The sequence below is a fragment of the Lates calcarifer genome, linkage group LG9 (assembly GCF_001640805.2).
Source record: "Lates calcarifer isolate ASB-BC8 linkage group LG9, TLL_Latcal_v3, whole genome shotgun sequence".
Classification (NCBI taxonomy): domain Eukaryota; kingdom Metazoa; phylum Chordata; class Actinopteri; family Centropomidae; genus Lates; species Lates calcarifer.
Genome location: NC_066841.1, coordinates 15,317,326 through 15,339,697, shown reverse-complemented (window position 1 = coordinate 15,339,697; position 22,372 = coordinate 15,317,326). Strand labels below are relative to the sequence as shown.

The following is a 22,372-nucleotide window of genomic DNA, read 5'->3' as shown; positions in this document are numbered from 1 at the left end:
TTGTGTTGTTATTTATCGCACTTCACTGGCACTAGAGTTCACACACATGACAGATACAGCTGCAACGCTCACTAAGAATAAAGAAAAGAAATACCTGCATGCAATTTTCTAAGCAACCAAAGTAAAGTGAGCAGCAGGGAGAGAGGCAGAAATGGAGAGTGGCCTTGGTGACCGAAAGCAACAGTCTCAGTGGCCGTGGTAAAATGCGGACATCCAGAAAAAAGCGATTTATGTCAAGCCGTGCCTCTGTGTGTGTGTGCGCGCGCTTGTATTGAGTGTGTCAAATCATTCAGACCCCCGGGTGGCATGGCTGGGTCAGGGAGCTGGCACACAATGAAGGGGATGTCCCACAGTTGCTGCCAGTTTCCGATTCCAGTCTAAATCAGGAATGAAGAGAGAAGTTGACATTGCTTGCAAACAAGTCACTGTTGTTGTCAAGGCAGATGTAGGCATGTATCCATGTGTGTGTGTGTGTGTGTGTGTGTGTGTGTGTGTGTGTGTGTGTGGTGGGGGGGTTTCTTGTTTGGGTATATGGATGATTCTAAATCTGTAGTTTGATATCTTTTGATCATACACAAACAGTATATGACACACTTACATGTAGACAGTGTTTATTCTGTCTTTGACTGTGGCTGAGACTATAGCCCTGTGGGCGGAATGTGGACTTTCTGTTTGAGTGCGTCAGCCTTCACTGACCCACTTCTTCTTGGATGTTCCTCCTCACACAACCTGAATGAGAGAGTATTAAAAAAAAAAAAATAGTAATAAAATATGATATTCTGTGGGTTTATGATGTTCTAAGGAAACTATAAAATACTGCTAGAATGCAGGGGTTCCAAGGTTCAGAGGGTGGTCCCATTTCCATTTTCATGATGGTGATGGTTGGGGGTTTGAAGTTATTCAAAGGAAATTTTAAGTTCTTTAAAATAAAAAGAGAAACTTAATATGTTGGAATCAGAGCACAGTGAAATGACTTATCACCAGTACTCATAAAGCTGGAGGGGCTCTAAGAGTTTCTGGTTGGTGTTTGTGTTTATTTAAGTCACTGGCAAAACTAGTGACAATAACTCTAGGTTAGTTGAATTTAAGGTAACAAAGAGCACTCACAAATGCATTTTGGAACAGCATTTATATATGTATATATATACTTTACTTATATATAAGTATGAAAAAATGCTTTGACCAACTGTTTTCACCAGAAAAAGACATTACGTTTGAACGCCATCCTAACTTTGTTTAATTACTAAGCCACATTAGATACAAAGTTGAGTTCAGTGGAGATACCTTCATGTATCAACATCTAGCTTTGCTGGCTAATGTTATTTAATTTTGTACAAGAATATCTTTGTAAGTTTGTTAGGTTTTACAATTTCTTTAGTTATAAAATAGGATACACTTGTTATATCTCCACTCTGTGTGCTATCGCTGTTTATTCTTCATTTATTCTTTGTCGAGGCTTACTTTATTGATGGCTTCCAGCTCACTTTTTCAATTTGATGGTTGTAATCACCATCCCGAGTGAATGGTACAAAATATCTGATCAATCTGATTAGCTTGGTGATGAGCATCTGTCACACAACTGACTGTTGCAGGTCATTCCTGTCGCCAGCTCACCCTTCTGTTTGAGATCAAGCCACCTTTTTTTTTGTTGCCACATATAACTATCACCATAATTTGTACATTCATTCCAATATGTCGACTAAATGTCTTTTTACGTTCATTCGGCTTAAGGCGCTCTGCAAAAACACTGACGGGGCACCCCCTAAGCCTGGAATGGATTAAGCTGGCTCCTGCAATCAGTGAACTTTGGTCCGAGGAGGTGAAACCGAAAACATGCTCTAAATTCAACATACATACTGATTCTTTGCTCTTCATGTATTTTCTTCTTCAGTTGAAATTAATGAATTGAAGAACTTTGTTGTTAAATCTTGAGTTGATAATACCAAATGTGTCTGGACTTAGGCTGAGTCAGCACATGCTCAGGCTGGCTATTCCATTAATTCAACCAGATCCTTATGTTCCTTGATTCTTTGAGAAGTTCTCCAGCAGCATCCTTTCTTGTTCACTTAAAACTGGAGACAAAAAAAGAATATTGCAGGATTTTGTTCAGTACGTCTGCTGCAGTGCGTCTGCATTCAGAGGACAGAGGACAAAACATCAGTCGATCAATACATTGCTGGAAGATGATATGCGCTGTTGTTGACGCAACTTTTTTTCATTCATTTTTTTGACAGGCTACTGCATAATATAATATGTGCAGCCTTTCTAGACAACCATTGTTGTATCATAAATAAATCTGCCGTCACTGATGAATATAACTATAAAGAAAAGTTACTGCGTATGTATTTTTACACATCTAAATTTGAGAGATTAATTTTAAAGACTTATTATCAAGATCCCATTCCAAGTGATCCTCAACAATAGACTTGCTTCTTTGTCCGACCTTCTGGAAGGTGTCTCCTTCGCCCTCTAAAACTCTCAAAGCAAGTTCCTCCCAGTTTTACATCCTGCCCCAACACGCTGTTTCATGTGGAGAAATGTCAAAGCAAAAGTGAAAATTACAACCTCGAAGCCATTTTATTTTACCATCCCAATATGGGAGAATGGAGTGCATTTTAGAATACTCATATAAAATGTCAGATGTGTGTAGTTTCTGAATTTTAATACCCACAACTCACTGAGCAAACAGCGCAGATTGAAACATTATTTGTTTGTATGCATAATTAATTAAAAATAATAATAATAAAAAAAGAAACAGTAAAGTTATTTTAGTGTGTGCTTGATTATTCATCACTGACATAGCTTAAACAGCCACTGCTTAATCATAAGTGACTGTGCAAGGGTGAGTCCTGTTCTTTGTGACAGACACATCTGCCACCCAAGCCTATTTTTAAGGAGCTGTGAAACAATCCAAATGAGAAGAGTTTGTTTTTCAACTGCGCATTTGAACTGCAAGATGTGATGTTTTATGTGGCATCTGTCTGTCAGTCTTGTCCAATGCTGTGTGTTTGCACAAAGTGTCAAGAGGATGACAAGTAGCCAGCTGTACAGACAAGATCAGCTTTGTACAGCGCTCTGACATGGGGAGAGTGGTACCACTCCCCACTGCTTGAGGCCATTTACTCACAAGAACGCTGTTGCTTATGCTTCTCTGTCTTTCTGTATCTGTCTCTGTCTTGTACTCAGGCAGTGAAGTGATTGGTTCTCTTGTGGCTATTTGTCTGTGTGTAGGATCATACTCCTATCTCAAGTGCTTTATAGTGCCTGTTTGCCTCATGCTCTCTTGCCAAACAGCTGCCGTTCACTGAGAACTCTGAATTCATCTCAGTAGATCACAGGGTTTTTAGCTGTCGCAGTGTCTCTGTTCTGGTGCTGCTTGATGTTAGAGATACTGACAAGCTGGGTATTTATAGCACTTTGTGGTTCTTTAGTCTATTGGTTTCACCCAAGGTGAACCTGCTCTCTGCTAGTCGGTCTGCTACTCTACTGTAACTTTCTGTTCAGACAGCGAGCTTTATATGGAATGCTAACAAATGCAGTAAACTACTGTAGCCAGAAGGTCATTTGAAGGATCCGGTTGCTTTGAGCAGGTTTATGTGAGATGGTTGTGTGGTGCAGTGAGCTTCTGTCGTATGTGAGTTTCTCCTGGGTTTGTGTGTGTGTGCATTGTACTATTAGGACTGGCCTGTTAAGGTGAAAAAAGTTGTCATAGAGGGGAGCTGTAGAAGCAGATGTAATGAGTCCAGACTGCTGTGGACTGTGTAGTTTGTCCAGAAAAGAGGGAGCGGCTCTCATTGAGGGAGACAAGGGACAGGAAATCATGCCAGTGGCCTCGGCATCGGGGGGAAGGAACAGGAGGGGTACCCAGGGTGGTGTGTATGTGTGTGTTGTGTGATTTTTCCCACTTTCACTTTCCCACTTTATGTCTAGGAATAGTGAAAATTGCCATGTTGAAAACATCCAAGATGATGACATCAAATGACCAATTTCAATTTCAATCCAAAAGCTAAGGATATGCAGTTTACTATCACATAGCACAATGAAAAGCAACAAATAATCACTATTATGAGGCAGGAATTATCAAATTTTTGGTACATTTGTCAATCAATTAATTAGCTAATTGTTTAGTTTAATCAGTTCACTTAAGTAACAGTGAACTGACAATAAAGTGGTTCAAAAACTTGTTATTTATCCTGTAACCCCTGTTATCTGATAACAAGTGTCACACTGTGGGGAATGGTATAGTGAGACATCAACAAAAATGTTTGAAAGAGAGCTACATATTGAGCTACATGATGCACTGATTTGCTCTAGTTTCACACATTCTACATTTTATTAACATCCCTTTGACAAGGGCAATGACAGTTTTTCTTTCTTTTCTGCAGCGAAACACAGTGGCTTTCAGGTACTAGATTTTATAGCCTATATCTATTGTTGATACAAGTTCATCTCTGAACCTTTACTGCTTTACTTTGTTGTTTACTCAACCCTTTTGTCACTGCCAAACAGTGTATGGAGCCTTCTTGTTTCTTATTTTACAGTAGGAGCACTGAGCGCTTTTCTGGTCTTGTGCTGCAGACTATGTTCTGCTTGTCATGGATGCTGTTGAAAGCTGGGCATCATCTCTGCAACCTTTTGCTTGTGGTTGAATAGTTTAGAAGGGCTCTTTTGTGTACTCATTTGCTTCTGTCTAGGGATGTGGATGCTTGTGCATTGTGTGTGTCTGCTGTGGGAAGGACAATTGAGTGACCTAGACCTCAGGGCTCTCTCTATAGCTTTCAATACAACCTTACTGAACTACTATGCCAAGTGCCCCCATTAACTAGTTCCATTAGCTCAGCCCAGTGCCCACTATGAGACCTCGACCCATATTGAATCCATCCAACCAGAGTTACAACTACTGGGAGGGAATGAGGATTATTTGAATATTCATTATAACCTAAAGGTCAGTCACAGCCCACAGTCAATGCAGTGGGATATAAAGCAGTGCTGTTTGTTCATTTTAATACCAAAGCCGCCACATGCAGTACCACTAATAAATTGCTGTTAATTTAGATGCAATTACACACAGACATACTAACAGAGAAGGGGGGTGTGAAAGAGCAGTGGAGCAGAGGAATGAATGAGTAATAATAATGAAAGTAGCCTGAGGGTGGGGGTTAATATGGCAACTGAACTGCCAGGGGTCCCAACAGTAAATTTGGATTTTTTTTTTCTCTGAAACCCACAGTGATGTGCAAATGTGGGCAAACAATGTGGTCTTCACCAACATCGCCCACTAACTAGAAAAGAGGAAATGTGTGGGCCAACTACCAGCGGTGGTACTGATCCACTAGCCTGATCTGCAGCAGTGGTGGGAAGACACAGAGGGTCAAAGAGAAATAGATATGAGAGAAAAGATGGTGTTAACTCTGGACAGAGAGAGTTTTGTTGGCTTCATAGTTTCAAGTTTATTGTCATATACTTTATAGCAATCCACACATCATTACCAGTAATGAAATTGTTCGTCACAGAGCCTCATAGTCTCACAGTTAAACAGAGGAGGCATTGAGGTTACAGACTTGTAAATGTTTATGCCACCACACAATACACAGGCCTAATGGTTCCACCCTCTTCCAAAACATCACCTTCCAGGCTACTGGCCTACATTTGACATAATATACAGCCCTGCATCACAGTCCTACAGTAGTGCACTGAAAATAAGATAAGAGATAAGAGAACACTATTTATCCCCGTGGGGGAAATGAGAGGAAATGTACTGATCTGATCTGGTGGTGTTTATTACAGAGAAAGAGAAAAGTCACATTTTCTCCAAGAAATTTCTCATTAATAATCAACAATTTGTGGAATGACTCACTTCTAATTAATACTGTGGTAGTACTTCACATCACTTACTGAAAAGACAAACCTTATCTTTATCAGCTTTGAATACTACCACAGCATGCAGATTTTCCCTCATGGTGTTTTGTGGTATAGAAGAAAGTCCCTGCCAGGATTTAGTGGGTTTTTTTTTTTGTTGTTGTTGTTTTTTTCTGTAGCCCATGCATCAGTAGTTAACCTGTCTGCTATTTGACAGTGTGCTGAAACACAACCCCTTGCTTTGCAAATAAAACTTTTCTATATTGACACAGCTCACCAGTAGCTTGAGGTTAATTAATTAAAAACATGCAAGAGTTTTTTGGAATTAAAGGTTTCCTATCTGGATTATTTAATACAAAAAGTTGTAAATAATGCCTATTATCCAGTTAGAAGAGTTATAATAGGAGTGAAATGACTGTCATTTAGACAATTTCACTTTCTCTTTCCCCAATATCTGCACATCATAAACCACATCTCATCTCCAAACTGTGCAATTATGGAACTGTGCATAGTCTGCTGTAACCTCAGTGGCTTTGAGTTCAAGTGTAGTAGTTTATTTTAAGCTCTGTTATGACTATAAAACATTACATTTATTTCCCTTTACTGTTCTGCGTCTATTTTTCTGTCGTGGTGAAGCATAACCTTGTGACTTTGTGGGTGCAAATCATTGTTGTATAACACTGCTGCAGGCAGCTATTTTCAGCAGTAAATGACAGATCGTGCATAGACAGATCAATGTATGTTGCTCTATGTGACAAGGAAAAACATATATTACCTCAGATCTTGTTGACTCACCCATTGCATACAATACAGTCACCATCTACTATGCAAACAAATTAGTGCAAGCATGTATCACAGCCGAAACACAGGGCAGTGTAGTTGGTTTCATAGATGGCTGCATGAATAAAATGTTTGTTTTGGTGTAAATGATGGATTTGTCCCATTAAATTCTACTGTAGATGTGGTTGAAATAATTGGATGTGTTGTCAAGTTGTCTTGACTTCAGCCATTTATCCTGTGTAATAAGAAGACAACACTATACAAATAAACAGACTCAAGAATGCAAGGTGTGTCACCAGGAGATTAGGCCGGATTTTATTTTCATGTGCCTCTGCATGCTGCTTGTTGCTTATTATGGCTTAATGCAACACATCCCACATCCCCACTGACAAGTCTAGTTACAGTTCCCTTTTAGATGTGTCACACAGTATTGAGGGAGGGTATTTTAATTCAGTTGTTTATGAATTCCAAATTACATTTGCATTTTCATTGTTATTTTCCCATTGTCTGAGCATTATATGTGAAACTAAACTCTAAAACCTGACAAAACCACAGGAAAGTGGGTGAGGGTACTTTATCTCAGAGTGCATCTCATGACTCATATGGATAATAATGTCTGTTTCACAGAGCAGGAGTTTCCCCAAAAAGATGTATTCTCAATCACCAGTCTACTTTTTCATGTCTGTGGTCAGATTTGAGAGCAGATAGCACAAACACTTTCAGAGGAAGTGAATTTTGGTTCACTTTCTCATCCTTACATCACACGAAGGCTCAACACAGATGACCAAACACAGCCTCTCTAAGTAGTTACAGATCTGGTTTTCTTTGTTGTAATATGGATCTGTGTTACTGATAGCCTGCGTCATGTGGCCATGCTCTGTTAGCCATGGTTGACCAGGCTGTCTGTTCCCATGCAACCCAGCACACAGAGCACCTCCATCACCACATTGATATTTGCCTCTGATCATTGACCCATGGTTGGTGAGGCTGGTTGGCTAGTCATTGACATACTGAAGGGCATGTTTGTGTAAGCTCTTTATAGCTTAAAATATTGTAGGAGGTGGTTTTTATTGAAGCAAAGGTCAGAAAAAGACAAAATAAGACGTGCATTTTCTCTCAGACAAGAATCAAAATAATGGTAAAATATGTGATTCTGGTCGAATAAATCATGTAATAAAAACATACTAAAACATTTTGATTTCCTATCTCCAATCTTGAAACATAATTGCATGTTATAATTGAGTTAAGAGTGAGATGTTCATTTAGATATAAATTAACTTTAAAGTGGTTCATCATTCTTTCTGTTAGAAATTGGTAATATCTGATTGTAATCCCTGAAGCAATTGCTTAGATGCCAGGTCAAAATTATTCACATTATTATTTTAATTTTAGGACTTTAGAAGTCATTGGGAAGTGAAGAGCTGAAGAAATCCAGTATTTGGATGTGTCAGCTTGCACTGATAATTTGATTGTCCACATGGAAACCATCTTCTGTGTCTCATTTACTCATTTGTTAAGTGAAATACAATAGATTGTAAGTGGGTTGAGCACTTAGCATCCACTGTATCTCATTTACTCACTCGGTAAGTGGACTAGATGCTCTCACTGTCCCTGTGGCTCCTTGTTGAATGGCATACTCAAACAGCACAGCTGGAAAACTGTAAAACCCACCACTGGACTTCCTCCTCCATTACTTTTCAAATCAACCATTAACCAGGGCCACGTTCCATACCAGGGCTTCCTCCCTTCCCTGCCATCCTTGGCCTGCAGCTTGGCTTGCAAAACACACTCACACGTGCGCGCACACACACACACACACACACCACACACACACACACACACACACACACACACACACACACACACACATTCAGCCTGCTGTATCCTATAGTGCAGCATGTTGATAACTGCTGGCATAAAGAGGATTCCTATTGAAAATTGAACACAGCCAGCAGGAAGCCAACCACTACAATGGAGAGAATAAATAATTCACTAAGCACTTAACTATTTCCTGTTGAATTTTTCTCTCTTTCCTCTCCATTTTTCTCCCCGTTATTCATCTCACGTGCCTCAGGCTTGCATTCCTCTCTCTTGCACCACAGCAGGTCTTGCCTGTGGAGATATGATACTTGGCACTGCTTCTCCGCGGTTTTTGTTTTACAGTGTAGCAGACGGTAATTCACTCTCCATGTTGTCGTTTTTATGGACAAATAAGACCTCATTGCAAGCAGAGTCCCTTGTAAACAATGCACAGTCTATTTACATATCCCAGGGTGGAGTTTCTGTCATTTTCATAAATTTCGCTTAAGTGGGCCAAGAATGAATGTATCTTTGTTATGAAAGTACAGGAAATAATATGTTACACCAGTTGCAGCCAGTGCTTTAAACTGAGGTGAAATACATTTGCATCCATTGGTAGGCAGAAGATTGTATTAAGCATGTTTATGAAAATTCAATGTTGGGTTATTATTCTGTTAATGTATGAATATGGCACATATTCTCTTATATAAGTATTATATTCATTAGAATATTAGTATATTCATTGTACGCATCTCAGCATTTTTACATTAGCGTTACCTTAAAGGAGAACTTTCCCTAAATACAGCCTCACAGACCTGCGAGTGTAGCTGTAGATTCTTTATTTATACCCCTGCTAAAATAAAAATAAAAAATGCATGCTGCAATATGTTATCTAGAATGCAGTTATGAAATGTAAACCCAGTGTGCCCTATGTGTGTTCACATTCTCACAGATTGTGTTTCCCAGGCAGTTAGTAGAGAGCAGGAACAGATTACAAAATTTGATTTAAGTAGTCCATTAATTCTCCACACATCATTTCTGCTAATGTTTGCTGTCCTGTTCTGCTTTGTTGAGCAGATTCTCGCAGGCATCATTTTAACTATGTCCTGTACTTGCTCTGTCAGATGAGTTTTTCTCCCCTTGCCTTCTTCCCTCCTCAACAGCTGGCTCGGTAACCCTTTTGACCCTTGTTGCAGTCTTTGAGCAGGCTCCACAAGTCCATATACGCGGGACTTGCACACACTTTCACTGAGTTCAGCAGGAGGTGACAGCTGTGTGTGTAACATTAAGAACAGCCTGTCCTGTATCCCTACACCCTCTTTTTCATCCTGTTCTGAGAGGGTGGGTGGGGGGTAACCAGCTGTCCTGTATAGATCACACCTGTACTGAACAAGAGCCGGATCAATCTGCAAGTCTGTCAGATCTGGACAAGCTCATATGTCACATGTCATCAGTTAATTGTGGTGAAGGGATCATTACCAGCAACTGGGGTTTCCCTCTGGAGTATTCTGCTGTATATCTTCTGTCCAGGCACCAAGAAACGAACATATGTATCTAAATGTATTTCGAAATGCGACTTTTATTTCATTGTTTCAGTGCATTTTGAGGCAAATCATTTAAAACAAATCTCACATGTAAAAAACAGACCAACTATATGCACATAAGCTTCATTTATTCATTATTTCTTTGTGTGATAATCGTGATCATGATCGTATTTGCCTTTTGTTTTGTAATGCACCTTGTGCTTTAGGATTTTGCCAATGGCTAGGCAGAGAAATCCTTTAAAGTAACACAAGTTGAGACTTTTTTTTAGAGATGTTAAACATATACAGCCTGGAAGAATTATAATTGGGCCAGTGGGCCGGCTAAGGTGCGTCTGTGTTATGCTAGGGGAAACCATGGATTCGTCAGATTTCCAGGAAAGAAACTAGATGTAGCTGGAAGACTCACATCTATGTGTAACATTTAAGCAAACATTTAAACAAAAGTAAATAGGGAGGTCTGCTCGGGTTCACAGTTAATTTGGCAAATGAGAAAATATGTGGGCACTGTGAAATATGCACAAAATCTATTTAAGGTGGTTTGCACTTAACAGTGTGTTTTTGCCAGAAGCACCCATAAATTTAGACCCTGTGTGTGTGTGTGTATTTGTATTTGTGTTTATTATGTGCTTATTGTGTAATGAAGCTTTGAAACAATTCAGCAACTGGAGGGCTCCCGGGGACTTCTGCTATACCACAGACTTGTGTGAGAACTCTCCCAGGCTTTGTTCAGGAGTAGTTCAGACTGGAGTGTTTGCTTTAAATGTACCCAAGGCTTTTTGAGAGCAATTTAAATTGTTTGAGCAATTTAAATGCTTCCAAACGATGTTTACATGCTGAATCCTTCACTATTTATTCCTAACAAACTGATTTTAGTGATTTCTTGATTTTTCTTTTTCCTTCATAGCATCATAAAAAATATGCTACTAAATTAACTTTTGCTGCCCATACCAGATCAGATCAGATCATAACAAACCTGATCTGTTTATCATATAATGTTTCATTATTGTGGTATTCACAGGGACCTTAATTGCTGAGATGTAAACTCATCACACTATGCTCTACAAGTGACTGTGCGGTTACAGTGTAACACAGAGAGGCTCAGGGGAGCTGTGTGTGTTTGGTTCTCTGTGGGACTGTAACAGTTTACAACAGAGGAGACAAACCTAACCCTTTATGGAAGTGTAACCACACTTTACTGTTTATCAGGCTGGCTATGCTGCTGTATTTTACTGTATTACAAAAGTAGCAGGAAAGACATTTGGGAGAACAGTAGCAGGAATCCACAAGGAAAAACTCTTATGAATGATGTGGTCCATTCTTGGAATATTGAAGTGTTCGTTTCCAATCCATCTCTGTTCATTACATTGCTAAAAGCAAGTCTTAAAGCAGTAAAAATCCAAATAGTGGCTATTAAAAAAACATTAAACTTGTGTATGAAAATGTTAACACATGTACACAGAGTTTAGGAGGTGCATAAAGGCGTGTTGTGGCCTGAGCAGCTGAAAAAAATAAACAGAGAAAAAATGTTTTCACTGTGAGGTTTCTTCCAGTCTTTTACTCAGTCTATGACTAGTCAGATTCAGTGTGAGAGACATTACAACCAATGACATCACCACCTCATAACTCTGGACAGCAGCAGTCAGGCATCTGGGGAGAGCAGGAGGGATGGCTGGCCCGTCTCTGGTGGAGGGGTGGTGGACGCTGAGAGGCCTACATGATTATAACAGAGCACTTCACTGTATTTCTCCCTCTCTCTCTCTCCTTTCTTGCTGACTTTCTCTCGTTCACCCTGTTCATTTCTCTCTGTTGATGATGTCATTTCCAAGCTGAGCCAGACTTCCAGCGAACTCAAGAGTAAGAAGGGGGGGCTTTTCTGTTCTCAGAACTGAAGAGAGAGGGAGGGAGGTGGTAGAGAAGTAAATAGGGAGCAGAGCAGACAGGGAATCAGCCCTGTGTGCATGATAAACAGCCGAGCCACGGGGGCTGCGATGGTGTCTGAGGGACCAGCTGTATCGATCACGCCGGTGACTCACTGTGCTGACATCACTGCTTCTCAACTCTGGGCCAGGACGCTGAGTTGCAGCTGTAAACTCGCACATAGTCCTTCTGGGCCTGTTCAAGCCTGGATGGAGGGAGAGGGACCAGGATATTGTGATGTTAGCCACATTCCTTGTGCTCGTGCCAGGAATAAGGGGGGCAACAGGGTCAAACAGATAGGATTATCTAAGACTAAATTCATATGGAGGCTGTTGTGCAATCAAAAGCATATGGTCCACTCTACACATTGCCATAAATGCGAATTCTTGCCAGGATAGCAGGCTGGCTTGCGGCAAAACTGGCCATCGTAGGTATGTGTAGCCTCAGGGTACCAAAAAAATCCTGTCAGCCTTAGCTATACTGTTCAGACTCTATTTAGGTTCACTGAAGCAGCACAGCATCCCCCGTGGCTATGCTACAGACTATTGATACAGACAGCTGTTGAGATGAGCAGGTTGTCCCTTTCTGCAGTGTCCTCTCTGTGTCTAGTCCCAAACCTGACTCTGATAAACTCAAGCTCTTTGTCTTCCTCTTCTCTCCTAAATCCTGCCTGGCTGACTAGCTGACATTTTATCTCTTTACTCCACTGATGGTGGGAAATGAAGAGACAGAGCACACACACAATTTATAACACCCTCACAAAGAGGCCTCTAACTCTGTCACGTTGTGGTTTTACTTTTGAAGTGACATAACTGGGCTACCAATGAAATTTACAAAAATTCTGTATTAATCTTGCACATCTTCCAGCAGTATAGTCATGTTGTATTTCAGTAAAGCTAATGTGTTTATGTAGAAAGATAAATTTGCCTGTCATCTACATGTGGGTGATTTGAACAGTTTGGATGTTAGGAACTAGGTCAAATGCAGGTTAAAAATGACAAACACAGTCATGAGATACATTTCCAGTAAGTCAGTGGTTTATTAAATCAGCCATGCACCATGAGTAACTTACTAATGCCTGCAGAACAGCAATTGTTGATTTATTTTTGCACAACACTGAGATAAGATTTCTAAAAAATGCAGCAAAACAAAACGGGTCATGCATGCCTCATCGCAGGCATTTGTATCGAGAGGAAGTGTTCACATCAACATTTTAATGAGACACACAGTCGTCTTGGCTGCTCAGCGAACTTTGGCTTTTGCTCGGAGTAAAGGGATGATGAGGATTAGGGGTGGAGAGAAAGAACAGTAGGGTGGATATGTGCGCGGCATGTGGATCGATGGTGCAGATGAAAGCACTGCCCGGCTGGAAGTCTGGTTTGTGGTGTTTTCCTGCAGTTGATTGCTATTCAGCATTCACTGTTTTTCCTTTTTTTTTTTTTTTTTTTAAAAACACTGATGGCTGCGGAATGCCAGATCCCGCTGTCATCGAGCTGAGGGGAGATTACAGCAGATAGAGGTGTAATTTTGTCGCTGATAAAACCCATGCTTCCTGCCGACTGCCACCGCTGTTATTAGTATTCATCTCTTGATTCAGTTTGCTGTGTAGATAAAGGGAGGGGGGCAGAGAGGTGAAGGGGGACAGTGAGTGAGCTGTCCATTCTCCTGGGATTAACGGAGGAACTCTTCTCTCCCTAGATACAATCAGCACTCAACAGTGATCAAGTGGAATTCTGCTGAATTACTCCGCTATTATGATGCCTCTCTCAATTATGTTTATTCATCTCGCCACTAATTAGAGTATTTTAGTATAAGCACAGTCTCCTGCTCTGTCCTTGTCTCGCTCTCTGTGCACTCAAATGTATGTGCTCACATCTGTGCACATCATGGACTGCTGGAAGATCCTGTCCAGCAGATTTATGTTGGAAACAAAAAGAGCAGATGAAATGCGGATGTTACAAATACTTGATAAAATCTCTGGTGTTCTCCCCTCCTTAAAAATTCAAGTCTTGTTCTTGTATCTCGCCAGTGTAGAGCTCTTCACTTGAGCATAATTTTCACAGAGTGGCATTGTGCGGTATCAAGATTTCAGTGTGCTTGTGCCCCCCCAACCCAACCCCCCACCCCGTAGTATCTCTCCTCCTTGACTGACCACTCAACTTCCTCTGTTTCCCCTCTGTCCACAGACTCACAACGGTCCCATCTGTCCTCTTTCACCATGAAACTGATGGACAAGTTCCACTCTCCCAAGATCAAGAGGACTCCATCCAAGAAGGGCAAGCAACTGCAGCCCGAGCCAGCAGCCAAGAGCACTGAGAAACCTGCTAACAAGGTGTGTGTGTAGAAATGTGATGTATTGTGTGTGTATTGTGGGAAATCCATCTCTTTCCCACCTATTCCCTGTGTTTGTTTGCCTGTTTGTGAAGCAATTGTTTTCCTGTCTAATGTTTTGTGCTCCAGTATTCCATTGTGTTGGTGTGTGTGCGAGTATCCCTGCTGGTTCCCACAGCTTCCCAGTCGCTGTGGCGGCTGGCTGCGCTACAGCAGGTGTCTAAACCTATAAAGACATGAATGGAACTGGGCCGCTTCCTGAATGAACTCCTCCGCTCCCTCTTAAGGCTTTTGGTGTAATGAGTATATTCCCCAGCAGTCCTGCTGTTAAAGAGTAGGGAAACTGAAAAAGCCTGTTGCTGTAGGACCAAGATGGCTCCAGGCCACATCACTTGATAGATGTTGTTTTAAGCTGTGAGCAAACCATGGGAGTAATAGAACCACAGCCGTAAGCCAGACTGCTGTGAAAGTCCAAATATTAATAGGTTGTTCAGTGATAGGTATTTTACTGTGTAATGGTTTTGTTGTTAAATGAGCTTGTAAAAGTTTCAGAAGTAGTTTTGTACTATGATTCTAAGCTACCCTTTTTCTTCTAGAAGGTCAGTCGGCTGGAGGAACACGAGAAGGAGGTGGTCAGTGCCCTGCGCTACTTCAAGACAATCGTGGACAAAATGGTCGTGGAGAAGAAGGTGCTGGAGATGCTGCCAGGCTCAGCCAGCAAGGTGCTCGAAGCCATCCTGCCTCTGGTGCAGGTGGAGGCTCGGATACAACACAGGTGAGCCCCACCATTTAGGATAATATTTGAAAGGGTTCATTTCTATTTGCCCCTTTTGATTTATAGCACAAAAGTTCTGCATCTTTTTTGTACACAGACTGGAACCTTCAAGCTGTCCTTTTCTTGTTATAGATAAAATACTTAACAATGTACCATTTGTCGATTCATTCTTATCATTCTTGCCTCTCAGTGTAACCAATAACATAGCTGGTATGCACTCTGTACATGTCTGAACGAGCATGATGGTAACTATGTGAAGATCATACGTTGCGACAGACAACAATCCCTCACCACAACATTCCCTGGGCTTTATGCCTGAAGTCTTTAAAATTGCATTCACGTTAATAACTATTGATGTGGCACAGTGTCACGAATGTTACCTTAGAGGAAGAGAAATAAATTTGACATCTCAAATACATTAACCGATATTATGAGTTTTGCTTTGCTTCCTCCCTGGGTGAAGTAAATCCCCTCTGTGAAAGCAACCTTAGCTGCAGTTTTGTTTGGACTGTCAAGACATGTTAGAACCTCTCTGTCTCTGTCTTTGTGCCTTTCCCCATCTATCAATGCAGATGAAGGTATGGAGGTCAGAGGTGACAGATTTTGTATTTCACAGCGCTTGTGTTTAGAAGCGGCTGATGGATTGTTGCTGCAGCACTGAGAGGCACCCATCTCTGGTGATTTGACCTCAGTCTAATGGAGACAAACCGCATTAGATCACAGTGGAAGTTTAGTGTTTTGCTTTAGCCTTAGCCTACATGCAGCAAGTTAAACATCACTGCCACAAGGTAGTTATTTTACAGCTTCTCCCAAAGGACAGCCTAGATGTTTTTTGGTAAATAAGCTGCTGTACATTTAATTATTGCTGTGACAGACATTCAAAGAAGAATTTTACTCTCATATGTCAATATTGCAAAGTTAGCTTTGCCATCTGTTTAACATGGAAAGTGTTCTACAGCATTAGATTGTTGGCAGTGAATTAAATCAATATTGGTCAAATAAGTAGGTCAATAGTGGGTGTAACTCCCACCCACTGTCTGGCACACAGTGTTCAAGTTGATTAGAGTGCTTATTTACCAAATCTACAAAGTGACTGTGCGTCTTTGTTATAATTTCACTGTTCCTACTTAGCCCCGTTGTAACCAAACCTCGCCCCCCCCGTAGCTACAGTCATCTCTCACTCACTGCAGGGCTAAGCTGTGCAGACAGTGGATGGATATTCCAGCACTGTGAATCAGCTGCAGCATGTTGGTACAGGCCTGCGCCACACCTTAGTGTTGGGTCTGAATGCATCATTCACTACAGGCTTCCCTGTGTGGTAATACATTCTTCTGTCAGCACTAGCTAGTTTATTCCAGCCTGCAGTTCCTCAACAAATGGGCCCCTAAATGTGTAGTTGCAGTTGTACAGTAGATGGTGGATAGATAGAAATGTATCATGTGTTCTTGTTTCTATGTGAATTTTCTCACCTTCTGTCTAACCTATGTTTGTCCCATTGCTTTTTTCCACACCCCTCTGTTGTGCCGTCTGGAATCATCCTTTTTTTCCTGCACCTCTGGTTACTCTCACCTCCTCTACATCTTCTCCTTTTTATCTGATCCATATTCCACTTTTCTTTCTCTCCTCCATGAATTCCTTATGCCTGTTCTCCATGGCGTTGTTCTACATTTACCCTTGCCCAACTGTGTTCTCACACCCTTTCAATAGTTCGGCGCTGTCTTCCTGCCATAACCGTGTGTACCAAAGTCTGGCCAACCTCATCCGCTGGGCAGACCAGGTGATGCTGGACGGCATCGACTTGGAGGACAAGGAAAATGTGGCATCTGTCACAAGTGTCATCAAAGCAGTGCTGGATGGAGTCAAGGTAAATATTGTGGTTGGCGTTTGCTGCATCCTCTTGTGGTGTTTTTTATTGGAGGATAAAACTGTCTGGGTTGTCTTTCTATGAACAGGAGCTGGTGAAGCTGACCATAGAGAAACAGGAGCAGCCGTCACCCACTACCCCTAACAAACCAGCACCACCTGCTACCACAGCAGAGAGGTGAGTGTAAAAAGCGTGCTCTCCGGAATACAAACATTCAGACTCAAAGTAGTTCATTCACTCAGACAGCTTTTATGTGTGTAGCAGCGTGTCATCAGAGATGCCCTTGATAGATCGGGAGCAGGAGGTCTCGAGTAAGACTGCTCCAGCAGCTGCTCCTGCAGAGGCTGCCTCTGACATACCAGATGAGGACGTAGCCCCTCCCAAACCCCCGCTTCCTGAGGCGAAGATGGCAGAGCTCAGGTGAGGACAACACAGAGTGAAATTCAAAAAGAGACTAAAATATAAATTCTGTGGGAAGTTCTTGCTGACAATAAATTAACAAGTATGTTTTCCTCAGATTTTTGCAAGACTGTGATATTTTCTCAGTACAAGGTTTCCTGGTTTGTGTTTTGTCTCCATCCGATGAAATGCAGAGGTGTGGCTTGGCAGTTATGTGGCCACAGAAATTGTATGACCTTTTCAACTGTAGTCACAAAAGCAGAAGAGCCCATTCTCCATTTATTTATCACAGCTGTTTCAGTTTACGTTGAAGTTATTTTAAAAGCATCTTCTGAAAATGTTTCACACATCTCAAATGGGGAATAAGGACAGCTTTTAGGATGTGGGTATGGAAGGGTGTGTTCCCCATATTATTTTCATTTTCATTGATTCAGACCTTTTTTTGAAAGAAGTTTGAAAATCAGAGACATTCTGGTTTATATTCTGATGTAGTTTAATAGTCTTTTCTCATGCGACCCAGCTTCCGATCCATCGATCCAGATTCCAGACTCCCCTAAAATCTTTGACTGCTTTCACACTGTAGGCACACTTTACTTTGTTTGTTGTTCTGTCTCTTCCTTTCTTACTTTTTCTGCTGTCTCTCTCGATTTCTTTCTTCTTTGGTTTCCCTTTGGATTCTGGGAACAGAGCACAGTTGAGTGCTGACGCTGGCCAAAGGAGACCCTCTCAGAAGGAGAAGTATGTTAGCCTATAGGATCATCCGTCTCCATTATAACATCCCACCCCAGACCCCCTCCCCATAAAGCTTCTGGATTGGATGAAAGTGTTTTTGACCTGCATGGTTGCTTTACCCCAACGTCTTTGTCATCCTCGGCATTCCTCGAAGAACTCATCATCCAATCAGAAGACCATCCAGTGCATGAGAGTGTGTGACTGACCCTATGCAGTGTCCTTTCAATGGCCTCCATATCATGGCGCCTGATGTCCTGCTCCTTTGCCGCATTGTGACCTGGTATTAACTCACTGAGAGAATTTAGGTTTGACAAGCAGGACAGCTTCATGTCATAGCTAAGAGAGGCTAACATGAAACACCCTCACTTTCATCTCACTATTCTCCAGGAGGGATGAGAAATGTTTCTGTTCATGTATTCATACATGGATTTGTGTGTGCATACATGTCTGAGAAAGTGTGTTTTTTGTGCTTGCCTGATTGTCCGTATTGACTCTACCTCGGGGACAGTAAGATCCAACATTCCTGTTATTAATTCTGCTGTGTCTGTTTATCTGTCTATAGTCCTCCACCAGCTCTCCCCCCTAAGAAGCGCCAGTCAGCCCCTTCGCCCACACGGGTGGCAGTGGTTGCCCCTATGAGCCGTGGCTCCAGCCTGCCTAGCAGCGTGCATAGACAGGTGAGGGTGTAACTCCCATCTCATGATTAGATATTAGACTTAATGGTATGTTCTGTCTTATCTTCATTTTCGGTCTAAGACTGTATCAACACAGCAGGAAATGAATTAACCTTTAAGAATTTCTCTGTCTGCACAGCAGCAGGACTATGAGCAGGAGTTCCTTCAGAGGCGTTTCTCTGGGGGGAGCCAGTCATATGGGGGTGACTCCCCACGTCTGTCTCCCTGCAGCAGCATGGGGAAACTCAGCAAGTCTGACGAACAACTCTCTTCGATGGAGCAGGACAGTGGTCAGTGCTCTCGTAACACCAGCTGTGAGACGCTTGGTAAGAACACAAAGACAAAACCTAGACAGCAACACAGATACCGGCTTGCAAAGAGCACATTGACCAGACAACACACAAAAGTTTGTATTGAACTGCACAGGAATTAACCAATGTTAATCTTCACTTTTTCAGACAACACAGAGAATTACGACCCGGATTATGATTTCCTTCACCAGGACTTGTCGGCTGGGGAAAACCTACCCCCAATACCAGTGGGAGGGTGCCTGAGCCCCCTGCCTGAGTCTCACAGCGAGTCCTCCTCCCCAGTCCCCGGACAGCATCCCTCGCACCCCCGCTTTAGCGCTCCTCCACCACAGCAGCCACCAGAGTACTGGACCCCGCAGCCCAATCAAACCAATCCCTTACAGTCCTCCCGCATCAGCGCGCCACCCGCCCTTCCCCAGAAGAAGCGGCGCAGCACTCAGACGTCGCCCTTCCCCGACACAGGGTCGAGGGTTCTGTATGAGCGCTACCCCTCCCAGTACGACAACCTGTCAGAAGAGGAGCTCCACCCTACACCGCCTTTCCCCCTTTTCACACCCATCTCACCCATGCCCCAGACTAATGGGGGCGTGTTCGTTTCCCAGTACATCGCCAGCGAGAATGCAGATGTCCCCGCCAGCCCACCACCACTCCCAGAAAAGAAAAGCAGACACAGTAAGTGAGGGGAAAGGAAGGGATGGGGATGTAATGAGAAGGCAGGGAGGAAGAAAGACCATTAAATGAGATGCCTGAATAGAGGGCACAGAAACAAAGGAAAGGACAAAGAGTCTAATGAAGGGAAGAATAAAGGAAGCGATGAGGTTGATTTAGTGAGGGACAGTGGGGACACTGGCTGCACTTCATCATCAGTTCATTGAAGCATAGCTTATATCAAGGAAATATTCCACAGCAAATAGAGACAGGAAGTGAATACCAGGATGTACTACAATGGGTCCGGCTCCAGGGGCACAGAGGGCAACATTTGGTCATTTCCTGACACACCTGCTACATCACTTCCTCTCAGGCTACTGTATTATGTCATTCCATACAGTCAGCCCTTCCTGCTAGCTGACACACTTTTCACAGTGTGACTATATGTGCACATAATTTCAAAGTGGACAACTGTCTTGAAGAAGTCATTTTAAAGTGACACTCCACAGATTTTAGCTACCGTCCATTCTTGGCTTGGTGGAGTCCAGAGTCATAACTCTGAGCAGCCTAACAATATGTATGTTCTAATCTGCCCTATCTCCCTCCTCCAGTCCTCCAGTACATGCAGTTTGTGGAAGACTACTCTGAGCCGCAGCCGTCCGTGTTCTACCAGATGCCACAGAGTGAGAGCATCTATGAGCAGCGCAACAAGCGCTTCCAGGAGGTCTACGGCTTCAACGACTCCTTCAGCAGCACCGACTCGGTCCATGAGCCGATGCAACCCCCAGCATTGCCCCCGAAACAAAGGCAACTGGTAAGAAACCCCTCCATGTGCACTGGAAATGACAACAATCTTTCTGAAGGACAGAAAGGCAGCTGCTTTTATATTATACCATTTCTCATAAACTAAGGGTTAAAGTAAATAAGTGTTTTCGCGAGTGGGTAGAAATAAATAACTGGGTTCACTAATTTGTACTGTGTGAGCAAAGCTGTAATTTAAATTGCTGAAATTGTTCGGTTCATCTTTGAATTTAAATCAAAACCCTGAAGCTATGGAGCTTTCATTGGTTACACTAGTAATTTATGAGATTTCACCTAGAGTGTTGTGAGGACATGAGAACAATATTAACAACACTCCCTCTGCGGTCAAGCTCATCCTCAGTCCAAATGCCTTCATGCTTTATGCAGGCTGGGAAGGAAAAAGTGGGAAAGAATGCAGATTGCATTCTAAGGCTAAAGTACATTCCCGTGGTAATCCTCATCAATTTTCTCCCGAGCCTCCTCTTATCTTGTTATCTCTCTCACCTATTCAGCCCCTCCTCCTCACTCTCTATCTCCCTTCCTTACCATTTTTGTAACCAAAGCAGACATCTGTGTGTACACTGAGGTGTTTGGTCGTTAGTAGGAGATAGGACTAGCCGTTATCAGGCCCACATCAGATCCAGACCACTTATCTTAGTCTGGGTCGGCGTCTGGGTTAATTGAGACAACTGTCTGACAGTGAGTCAGTAGGGAGAGAAAGGGAAAGAGACAGTAGGATAGGTCATAGCAAGAGAGGGTATACTGTGCGGTTGAAATTAATCCTTTAAAGGCCCTAAAAATGAATTTTCTCAATCAGCCCAAAATGCACATACTATTTTATGTTAAAGTTAAAACAATTAAGAGTTATATTTGTGAAATGCCACCTCTGTTGGGGAAATGTGAACTCCTGCGAAACAACATGCATCAGGCCTGGCTGTGCAAGCCTCCTACTGCTTTCCAAATAAACACGATTTTACATTAATCATTTCAAATGCCTTTTAATGATCACTGCCGCGGAGCTTTAAAACCATGAGATCATTGCTTGTTAAGTAGAGTTTTATATATGAGGCATGGTGCTCTCAGAAAGAACCAAACGCTTGCTGTAAGAAGGTGACAGAGCGATCTGTGGTTGGCCTAAAGTTTTGCAGTAATGAAGACAGTACATGTGGACAGTAAACAGATGACACTCTTTTCCAGGGGGGAGCTAGATGTACAGTATCATAGCTCAGGAAAGAAAATAGACTTTGTGGCTGAGTGGCAGTCTACACAGGCCACCTCAGAGAGTCTTTCTTCATTCTCTTTGTCCATTGTCCTCTTTCTGCCACCACTGTGTATTTGAAGCCGTGTACCCAGCTCTTATTTTTATCATTCTTTTGTCTGAGCATACACTCGAACTGCAGTCATCTCTGCTCCTGCCGCAATGCCTAATCTGGCCTCATGTTTTGGACTTGATGAGCTCGTGGCCCAGCAGAATAAGCCTGTTTGCCTCCCCCATAAGCCCATGTTCCAGGCTTACACGCTTTGGCAACTTTACACAGCTTTGCAAAAAAAAAGAGAGAGAGAGAGAGAGAGAGAGAGAGAGAGAGGGAAAAAAAAGTAATTTCAGCTGCTGTGTGGATAAGGAAATGGGTGAAAAAAAAACACCAGTAGATCATATTGGTCCTGTTTAGAACATGTTGGCCTGTAGTTGGCCTGGTTTCTGTAAAGCCCTTAAGACTGTGCACATTAAAGAAGGTTTATTGGACTGTCACAGTAGACATGAGTGTTTGTGTGACCAGTTCAAGTCACATGACCCTGTAGTAATTGGGCCTTTCTAGGAATAGCTCTAACTTAAACATAACAGTAGACTCATATTCTGTAATACCTCAACAGTGTTAGTCATTCTCTTCTCTGTTGTATTTATATCTACAGCCAATGAGCTGATGCTTCTCAGCTCA

The 22,372-nt window shown here is 42.3% G+C and overlaps 2 protein-coding genes across 12 annotated transcripts in view; one reads left to right on the top strand and one right to left on the bottom strand.

Annotated features, from left to right (window-relative positions):
- The window catches only part of uck1 (uridine-cytidine kinase 1), a 71,243-nt gene that overhangs the window by 32,820 nt on the left and 16,051 nt on the right, over nucleotides 1–22,372 (bottom strand). The gene's annotated exons all lie outside the window — the stretch shown is intronic.
- Nucleotides 1–22,372, top strand: part of rapgef1b (Rap guanine nucleotide exchange factor (GEF) 1b) — a 41,932-nt gene that overhangs the window by 7,021 nt on the left and 12,539 nt on the right. For 3 of the 11 annotated variants that reach the window (XM_051072944.1, XM_051072952.1, XM_051072953.1), the window contains exons 2-11: nucleotides 14,087–14,232; nucleotides 14,828–15,006; nucleotides 16,714–16,870; nucleotides 16,959–17,047; nucleotides 17,132–17,290; nucleotides 17,957–18,007; nucleotides 18,564–18,678; nucleotides 18,815–19,001; nucleotides 19,134–19,658; nucleotides 20,246–20,448. In XM_051072944.1, coding sequence (XP_050928901.1) covers nucleotides 14,087–14,232; nucleotides 14,828–15,006; nucleotides 16,714–16,870; nucleotides 16,959–17,047; nucleotides 17,132–17,290; nucleotides 17,957–18,007; nucleotides 18,564–18,678; nucleotides 18,815–19,001; nucleotides 19,134–19,658; nucleotides 20,246–20,448 — 1,811 coding nt within the window. The remainder of the gene's footprint in view (nucleotides 1–14,086; nucleotides 14,233–14,827; nucleotides 15,007–16,713; nucleotides 16,871–16,958; nucleotides 17,048–17,131; nucleotides 17,291–17,956; nucleotides 18,008–18,563; nucleotides 18,679–18,814; nucleotides 19,002–19,133; nucleotides 19,659–20,245; nucleotides 20,449–22,372) is intronic. The other 8 variants (XM_051072949.1, XM_051072954.1, XM_051072947.1 and 5 more) reach the window with 7 other exon arrangements.